Genomic DNA, 9,525 nt, shown 5'->3' on the forward strand with positions numbered 1-9,525 from the left:
GTACTTGGAGCTTTCTTACACAACAGCTCAGTAGACTTGGCCGTGGCAAGGCACCCTCCGCTAAGGGCTACAGTGGCAATTATGAGCCCACGTGCCCCCAAGGAGCTCATTTGCCTCTGCCTGGATACATGCCCACCCTCTTCTCCGCTCCTTACTCAGTCATTACTCATGTGCTGCTCGAGCAAACACATAAGGACTGAGGCTAAGGCTGATCGCTGCAGGTATTGGCGAGAAATATTTCTGCCATTATCTCACCCGCTTCCTCCCCGAGGAGCGGGGGAAGAGAAGGTAGAGCAAAGGGCAGAGTGACCAGATAGGTGTGCCCACGCAATAAACGCCTTGTGCCTCTGTGTACGGACATCTCCATGGCAACCCCCAGCAATGTTTTCCTTCCATTGCCAAAGATCCCGGCGCAAATCCGGAGGACGAAGGCGCAGATGGCAGGCACGCAGATACTTTTGACGTGCACCTTCCGGGCCCCACAAAGTCTGACGGCCGCCAGACCTCACTCAGCGCTTTCAACTCACTGAATTTCGGAAGCCCCCCTAAAAAGGCCCCCCGCTCGTTGCCAGAGCCACCATCGGGACCTCGATTTGCGCCCCCCCCCCCCCAGTGCCCTCAACCTCTGCCTACAGGTCCCGGCAGCGCAACCCCCCTAGCCGCCCGCGGTCACCGCCGCCTCCCGCCGACCGTTAGAGCCGTTGGAGGGGCGGGGGCGGGGCCGAGGCGAGAGGGGCGCGCGCCCCGCCCCGCCCTTACCTGCCGCGGGGCCGCCCCGCCCCGCTGACGCCGCGCTACGTCCGGAGCCGGCAGCCGCGGCCGCCTATAAAGCGGGCGGCGGCGGCGGGCGGCTCCTTATGGAGCGCTGCGTCCCGCCGCCGCCTTTCGCCGCACCCGCGCCTGTCTCTTGTTCCCCCGCCGCCGCTTCCCCTCGAGTCCCAATGCGCGCTGTGGCGCTGCTCGCCGCGCTGGCTGCGCTCGCAGGTGTGTGAGGGGTGTGCGCGCGCGCCGGCGGCGGCGGTTGGTGACCGTTGGTGGGGGGGGGGGAAAGGGGGGGGGTCGCGCGGCGACCGTTGAGGCGGCGCGTGCCGCCTGCTCACAGCGCCGTCTCCCCCTCACAGCCTGCCGCCTTGTCGCCGCGTCGTCGGCCAACGCCACGGAGCCGGAGCGGCCAGGGGGGCCCGGCCCGCGGGAGCCTCCGGCCCGCGAAGGCGAGGCGGTTTCGGGTCCCGACTACGAGGAGGATGAGGAGGAGTACGAGGAGGTGGCGCCCGTCCACCAGTACATCGTGGACGACTTGATCCGAGGTGAGTGGGTGGGAAGGGGCCCGCGTGTGGGGTGTCCTCTACCTGCGAGCCGCCGGCTTTTTCCTGCCTCACCTCTGCTGTCGGGCTGCTGCATCTGGCTGGGCGGGTAAGGAGCAGAAGCGCCTTCCTTAAAGCTGTTGTGTTAACGCTGTGTCGATGGGGGTGACGACTTAGTATGAGTGAAGTTAGGGTGTGTGAAAGCTGCAGGCTAGCCGAGTGCCTGCAGTACTGCTGCTCTCCTGATAAACCTGAAAGGAGAGATGTGATAGGCATGGCCAGCTGCCTGGTATGAAAGTATCAGCAGGATTTCTGGTTACTGCTTGGCGTCAGAGGTGGATTTTTGATCAGGTTGCCCCTTCTGCAGTAAGGCTTTCGTGGGTGTTTTCTCATGCTACTAGTCTGGGTTAAAGTTGACTAAAATTTCCTGGGGGAAGAAAACAGAACCTCAGAGTGTTCATAGAAGAATGCATCACAGCATCTTTCAGGCAAGACTGTGTTGTCAGTAGCCATTGAGAATTTGTTGTGAATCAGCTACTTGTGAACTATCAGGGGATCTGAGTGGCCTGTTTGACTGGTAATAATATGGGGATGGGAGGACCTCCTCACATCTGACCCAAGCACAGTTGTGTAAGAACCATATCTGATGAGGCTGAAGTACCTGTAAGTGGTTTGCACGTGAGCAGACAGACACTGTGGTCATCCAGGATGGGATCTGTCTGCTTTTTTTCCTTGCAGAAACACCCAAGGCTTGAATGAGAGTAAAAGAGCTCTTGGGTATTAGAGGGACCATGCTTGAGATGCTCAGTCTGGGGCATTCAGGGACTTGTGCTGAAGTTGTCCAAGAGTTCAAGATCTTGATGCAGGATAGGAATGTCAGTTATTGAGCAGCTTGGGCTGTAAAACTACTGGCTTGGTGACTTGTGTGTTGTATAACTGCACAGAAAATAAGGTTGCTAAAGCTGGTTGGTTTGCAGACCAGCTCCTCTACTTGGCGTGAGGTTTATTTGTGAAGCCTTCAAGTTGTTTACAATTCAACTGGGGATGGTTTTCTTTACTATGTAGCTTGCAGATGGGGACACAGATCAAACTAACAGGCTGAACCTTGGAAGGGGATAAATGTTAACTGCCTCACCTATGAAAGTGTTAACTAAATGTGAAGTCCAGCTGGACAAAACAGGGCCTCAGCTGTCAGCAGTAAGTCTGCACATCTAGGATAGGAAATTTGGCTGCAGGAACAGTGTTCCTTGTTTACATATTAATATAGCTTATACCTTTTGAATCAGAGCTCTGGTTGCTGCAGGCATTTTTGCTTTTAAGTAACTTCAAGCCAGGCTTGTTGCTCTAGAACTTGAAATGATCAGCTGTCTAGATGACAGCCAGCTACACCTTGTTTATTGTACAGGAACTCTTCTTGCCACTAGAAATACAGGGTTATGAAGCACAAGTTGCATCCTCTTGTGGTGATTGCCTATGTGCCTAGTGCTTTGGAGAAAAGAATAATCCAGGAGTTACTTTCATCATGTCTGCATGTCACAATAGTAAAATGAACAGCTTGGAAGAATACTGCAAAGAGTGCTACTGTTCTTGAGACCTGCTCAAACTCAATTGATTAACCGTGTCCTCTTCCTGAACAGTAGCTTGCACTGGGAAGACTTTATGGCTCACAATAAAAAGATGGTCCAGGCAAGGAACCAGTGTTTTAATAGGCTTGCTGTGTAGTAGTGTTTTTAGCTTTGCTGCTGGGCGGCTGTGGTGCTGAAGACCCTTAGTCATTGTCTGGCTTCAGCTTGTCCTTTGCAGTGAAAGGAAGTGTGCCCTTCCTTAAATTCAAAGCTACTAAGTGGTTAGCCTTTTAGACCACACTCTTCTAGAGGCTTTTTCTAATTGAGATAATGAGGGGCAACAGTAAGTGGCAGAACAACCTGTCTCTTGTGGAATATCCAGCTTTCACTCCTTTGGAGTGCTTGGCATCTCTCTCACAGAGTAGGAGAACTGGAAACAAACTATCTCCTCTTCTACTGAAGATAGCACTGCAGGTTATTTGGGAGGAACAAGTACGCCAACTGGGATAGCAGGCTGTCTTGCCTCTACAAGTGCCCAGGACTATCTAGCAACTTAAAACGTCTTTCATCACCGATGCAAATAGTTTTAGAGCGATGGGGGCTGTTTGCCTTGTATTTGAGTCCATATAAAACTAGTGGATGGCTTTGCTCAATGTGAATTCATAATGCGCTTTCTGGGTCTCTGCTTGAACCTGTGCAATTTCACTCAGCTATTTGTTTGCTGTGGAATGCTGCAGTCCTTGAAGTCTGCTGTTCTTGATCTCTGGCGGCCCTCTCAGCCCATCTTCTGTTGCTGTCAGTCTGCATTGCTCAGGACTTAATGGTGGCGGAATTTAACTTCACAGTGAGCCTCTAAACTTGCTGCCCTGGTGCTGAATGCAGAATGCTCATCTGTATGCTCATTTGCATCCTATATTTCCTAGTCAGGTTTTTCTGTAGTGACCCACAAATCCAATAATTCCATATTCGCAGAAACTAGCTGTTGTCTTGTTAGACTGAATGGTCTTGTCCTTTTTTCAGTTGAACCTGTGGTTAAGCCCAAGCCAACGAAGAGGGGGAGTGAGAAGAATGCTGGCAAATCAAGAAGGAAGAAAAACAAAGGGAAAAACAAAAAGAGAGGGACTCCATGTGAAATGGAATACAAAAACTTTTGCATCCATGGTGAATGCATATACCTAGAACATCTCCAAATGGTGACCTGCAAGTAAGTTAAATGTACCTTGCGAGTTAGATATGGTTTGCGTGAGCTAGTATCATATGAGGGCTTAGAGGAAAAAGTAATGGCAACTTGGCATAAATCCATCTCCTGCAGTATTTTGACTGAGAATCTTTCTGCCATGTAAATTAAGTGGTGATGGAATCTGAGATGCATAACAAGCCACTGAACTCATCAGTTGGTCATAAACTCAAACCAAAAGAATGAAAAGGTGTGTCTTCCTGGAACATCACGCCCAAACTAATCTTGACTTGTTGAAATGCTGACAGACCTTGTGCTGAAGCAGTGACTGCATTTCATGAACATGCTCTAAAGCTAGCATCCAGCTAGCTGGATCCAGAGATTCATGTGAAACTCTGAAGATCTGTTAGTCGGTCATTTGGGGGTGTGGGGATGTCCTTGGCTCCAGACAGCACCAGAGCTGATAAGAACTTGTATTGATGTTTGCTTTCAGGTGTCATCAGGATTTTTTTGGCGAGCGCTGTGGTGAACAGTTCATGAAGACGCAAAGGAAGAATGATGTGGCAGACTACTCGAAGACTGTGTTGGTGGTGGTAGCTGTCCTACTTTCAAGCATCAGCTTCGTTACTGTACTTATCATTGTGATAGTGCAGTAAGTATTATGCTCTTCAGTTTTTGTCTAGCTTGAGCAGGGCTTGTGTCCAGTAACACCAAAAAGTGCATGGCTTATCTGAGTTACTTATGTGGAACGTGACCAAAAGGACTGAGTTCCTCTTCCAGCTCGCATATGTCTTGAGGGTAGAAGCAAGGTCTAAGGTGTTCAGAAATTGATGATTCACTTATTCTTTCATGATTGGATATGGGCAGCCTGTGACCCATATACTCAAAACAAAAGCCCTTCTGCTTTTCCTGTAATAAGCATGGCTACAGTGCTGCAGGACGTGAGTGGGGAGTGGAGGAGGAATGTTAATGCTGATGCAGTGGAGTGCTTCTGGAAAAGAAGCCTGTGAGGACTAATATAACTGCGCCTTGCCCAGCTGTTATCCAACAACTGGGTACGCAGCTGGAGGGAAGGGAACAAAGCTCCAACAGTCCACTTATTAATAAAGCTTGCTTTGCTTAGATAGTTTTATTGGGGAAAACCAAACGGGGAGAAAGTACTGTTAGTATGAAATACTGTACTGCTTTCTAATAAGACTGAGTAAACAACAATTCCAGGATAACAAACTGCTGGCAGTACAGCATGGCAGGTAATGAGAATCTGGGGTCCTGCTGCAAATAAACTAAAAGACCAGTTGTGGGTGGGTACTTCAAGTCTGGCATAAAATTCTTCTCCTGTACCTGGTAACAAGCTGTACACAACTACTTGACTTGCCTGCCTGTGCCTCCGCTCCTTGTCAATGCCTTCTCCAGGACTTCTGTGGACCTTGGTAGTCCACTCTAGGCATTTGACTTCAGTGTTACCTGAATATAGGAACAGTCTTCAAGTTCTCTGTGCAGCTCTACCACAGTAGAGCTTGGGATAGTGGAGGCGAAAGCATCTAATTTTAGATCTGGCAAAGTAAATGAACCAAACTGGGTACATGCTGTACCCTTTCCTGCAATTCAGGAAACAAGGTGTGCATTTGTTATTTGACTGTTGCTTCATAATTAGATCTGAACTTGAGGAGTGCTAGGAAGAGCATGGGTTGTCTGAAAAATGCTTTTCATTCTTCACTGCTGTTAGGAGCAACCAGTTCTATAGTGCTATAAGAGCAAGAAACAATTATCGTTAGGATCTAGAGTGATCCATTTGACAGGATGAAGTTTGATTCAAGCTCTCACAGGCTTGAATCATGATGCTCATTCCTTTGTGCTTTCATCTAAGAAACTGTGACCCATCTGGAATACTTAGGCAAGACTTAGAAACTGGGAGAAATTCAGTAAGCAGCTTTCAGGGTGTTAAAGGGACATAAGCACTCGAAGGTCTGTCCCTGCTACAAGCAGGGCTCTGCTGGGGGAAGGAGGAAGGCAGTGTGGTCTTGTCAGCTGGTTGCTAAAGCGACCAGGAAATCTGGCTCAGCAGTACTGCCCTGTGCCTCCAAGTCTCCTGGTCCTTTGCTCAGCTTTAGCAAAAGAGCCTATTCTTGCTACTTAACCAGGCTTGAACCAGGAAGCCCCAGCTCTGTGTGGTTGAACTGCCTGTGCCTAGCCCAGGGACTCCTTGATGTTATCATCAAATACTGCTTGTTGCCAAATGATTAAACTATCTTGCCTGAATCTTCCTTGTGCTGAGGAGTTGCTTGAGGATTCACAGGACGTGAATTTTAACACTGTAGAGGATGTGTGGGCCGATAACAGGATGTGTGTCTAGGTTCAGAATGACCTTTAACATGCCCTAATTCCACAGGGTCAGGAAAAAGTGTCCTCAGTATGAAGAAAAAGAAGAAAGGAAAAAACTTCGACAAGAAAACAGAAGTGGCCATGTTGGTGTGTAAATGAGGAGAAAGCAGGTATGAAAGCTGACCTGTAGCTCCTTTCAGTCTTCAGACTGGCATTACCTGTGTGAGAAAAGCATGCTTTTCGAAACTAGCGTTAGCTTTTGCTTGACAAAAGTGCCTTGAAACATCAAGATTACATTATTTGATAGCTTTCTGGGTTCCCAAAACCCACCTGAGGTCAGAGTGGTGTGAATTCTTACAACTTTTAACAGTATTGGTGGCTTTCTGGCTGTTATCTTAATCCAAGATGAGGCAAGAATAGAAAGCTCTACTGAGATTAGTAGAGTACCTTTGGAGAAAACTAATACCTGTCAGAGATGCAAGAGTGCAAGAAACCATGGTAGACTTTGCATCAGAGGAGATGGTGCAGCGGTGAGGTGGATGACTGTTCCTTATAGAAGTACTGAGCACTCTTGCCTTTTTTCTCCAAGGCGTTAGGAAGCTTGCAAGGCTCAGAGGCTGTAGGCAAAGACAATTTTGCAAATTCGGGGAGCACTGTATATAGCCCCTCAAACAAGTTCCATACTCTCCTCACAACTAAGTGCAAAAGCTCCTTGATCTGTGGATTCGCCTTGGGAGAAGTGTGCCTTTCAGTGAGGGAGCAAATCGGTGTCTTTACTTCTAGCAAAAGTATTAACACAAATTAAAGGATTTGCATTGAAGAGGAGTCTACTGTAAACTGAAGGAAAAGCTAGAAAGGGTCTTCAGGAAACATCCTGGCTTTGCTTTCTCTAATGTCAACTACAGAGCTTGGCTTTATCCAGTGATGCTTGCTGTGTCTTTCTCAAGAAACTGTTTCTCAAACAGTTTCTCAAAACTTTCTGAAGCTAAAGAATTTCTAATGAAGTGTCCCTGTGTGTGCATGCACATCTGTACCTACATACCTTGGATGTAGTTTGACCTGGTTCTAGTGCAGAGTGCTCATGTCCTGGGTCATGACTAATGTGCCTGGTCTGCCCCTTACAGAAAAATTCTGATGTGGCCACTGCCAAGCTGCAGGGTACCTCTGGCTACCTGACACACCCACCTGGACACTGTGGGCTGGAGCTGTTGCCACTAAGCCCTGATTGATCAAGACAGAGGTTGCTGCCAGGATATGTCCAACATGCCACTTGCTGCTGAATCACTTGCTGGGGAAGACAGCTACGACTACATCTTGGCACAAAAATGTGCAAGGAGCTGCCACTATGGGGTAGAGAACTTGCTATCAAGACCTGCTAGAGGCTACTGCTACTGAGCCCTATCTGATCAGTGCTGGAACTCCACTTTCTGCTATTATGTGGATGGATTTTCATCTGTTTGGAAGTCTCCTTTGGCAGCTTTAACTCCATGGGAGAAGCACATTCCTGTGGTTTTCAGGAATGTGCAAGGTGGAGGGGAAGACCTTTTTGCCTTCTCCCGAAGTTAGCGACAGAGCAAGCTCTGGATAGCTTCTCCCACTAGACCTCTGGACAAAACAATTCTGTTCTTGCTGAGCTCCCTGTTGATATTGGCTTCAAAGAACTTCATCTCTAGTTCTGACTTGCAGGGTGTTGGTGACAGATCTTTGTCAGCCACACCTGGGTTCTGTTACTGTACATATGGAAAGTAGTCCCCCTGAAATCAGTAGGACTTGCTGTGTGAATGGAGTTATCCATTTGCATGTGTGCTCACCTGACTTTAAACTAGGCTCCTCAGGATGCTGAGGCAGTAAACATGAAATAAGAAGCCTTGTATCTGAAGGAAAATATCCATGCTCAAAGAATCTGGTAAGCCAGGACATGAGTGGTATAGCATCTATCAGTTTGCTATAAACACAAAGCTACTTCTGTTATCCAGATACTCCATGTTGCTTTGAGCAGCATTTGAAGTAAGAATGCTTTGAATCTGATCATCAGTTGAGAACTTGACCAAGAACCTGTTTCTCTGAAGAACTAAATTCATGTACTGAAACTCTGCAAGCGGTGGTCTGTGCTCTACTTGCTGGTGCAAAAAACTCAACTTACCTCAGACTCTTGGGACCTCAGTGTCCTTGGTTTCTTGAACTGTCCACACAATCTTGAGCACTGAGTATTGAGTTAAGTTTCTTGGAAGAATCTGTGTTCTGTTTAAACAGCAGAATTCTTCTGTTAGCGGAGCAGCACCATTAAGTGTCAAGTCATATCTAGAAATGTGTAAATATTTATTACTGTATTTAATATTTAATGTTTCCATAACAAACTTATTTATTTTATAATTAAACTTTTTACATAACCTTTGCATGATAAGAGTTTTCTTGCACTCAAGAGTACTTGTGAACATGTCAAACCAGAACTGCTTCTCCTCTAAGCAGAATTTAAGCACTCTTCAGAGCACACAACAGGGCCAGGAGGAACCATAGCATGGTGTCAAGTATGAAAGCTGAAAGCTCAGTGGTGTGTGCGTAAGAGTGCAAGCTGTTAGTAAACAATGTGCAAATGCAAGTATCTGGAAGGAAGTCCATTTAATTGAACTGAAACACAGGCATCTTCAAATTACTGGACTAGGAAGGGGCCAAGTGAGTTACTTGGAAGCAATGTCTCAAACTGAAGTTTGAACAAATGAATAGCCCTTTGCAATGGAGTGGAAAGATGGGAATACTTAACAGGAGTCTTTAATCTTTGTGTGGTCAAAGTGAATTTGGACAGCACCTTGCAACTTTGTCTTATGTAAATGAGGAAAAGCAGAATAGCTGAAGGCTAGTGACTCCCTAGCCATAAAGGGAGCCTTGGCCTGCACTGTCTTCCTTAAGTATGTCTACATCTGCAGGTAATTCCTAGTCCAACTTTATGCTGATGTCCTCTAAGCACCTCCAAGAGTGAGTTGGGGTCTGCGGTCAGGTTCCTAGAAAGTAAGTCCATATGAGGTCGGTATTAAAGCCGCCTTCTTAAGGTGAAGCTCAAGAAAACTGTTTTGAGGACCTACTGTAAGAAGGTTTCCTACTGTGGCTTACCTTGGGGCAGATTGGAGGGGAAGAATGGTTTGCACAGGAACTAATGTTG

The 9,525-nt window shown here is 47.3% G+C and overlaps 1 protein-coding gene across 1 annotated transcript; it reads left to right on the forward strand.

Annotated features, from left to right (window-relative positions):
* The first annotated feature begins 833 nt into the window (after positions 1 to 833).
* AREG (amphiregulin) lies at positions 834 to 8,756 on the forward strand. The gene is made up of 6 exons (XM_068940934.1): positions 834 to 984; positions 1,122 to 1,307; positions 3,890 to 4,073; positions 4,540 to 4,698; positions 6,436 to 6,538; positions 7,493 to 8,756. Exons 1-5 carry the CDS (start codon positions 858 to 860, stop codon positions 6,521 to 6,523), a joined length of 744 nt encoding a protein of 247 aa, XP_068797035.1. The 5' UTR covers positions 834 to 857; the 3' UTR covers positions 6,524 to 6,538; positions 7,493 to 8,756.
* Positions 8,757 to 9,525: the final 769 nt, after the last annotated feature.

This window comes from Struthio camelus, chromosome 4, assembly GCF_040807025.1.
Source record: "Struthio camelus isolate bStrCam1 chromosome 4, bStrCam1.hap1, whole genome shotgun sequence".
Classification (NCBI taxonomy): Eukaryota; Metazoa; Chordata; class Aves; order Struthioniformes; family Struthionidae; genus Struthio; species Struthio camelus.

Coding starts and splice junctions, on each gene's coding strand:
- AREG (XM_068940934.1), top strand. CDS start 858: ATGGAGCGCTGCGTCCCGCCGCCGCCTTTCGCCGCACCCGCGCCTGTC. Junction 1,308..3,889: donor CGTGGACGACTTGATCCGAG/GTGAGTGGGTGG, acceptor TCCTTTTTTCAG/TTGAACCTGTGGTTAAGCCC. Junction 4,074..4,539: donor CTCCAAATGGTGACCTGCAA/GTAAGTTAAATG, acceptor GTTTGCTTTCAG/GTGTCATCAGGATTTTTTTG.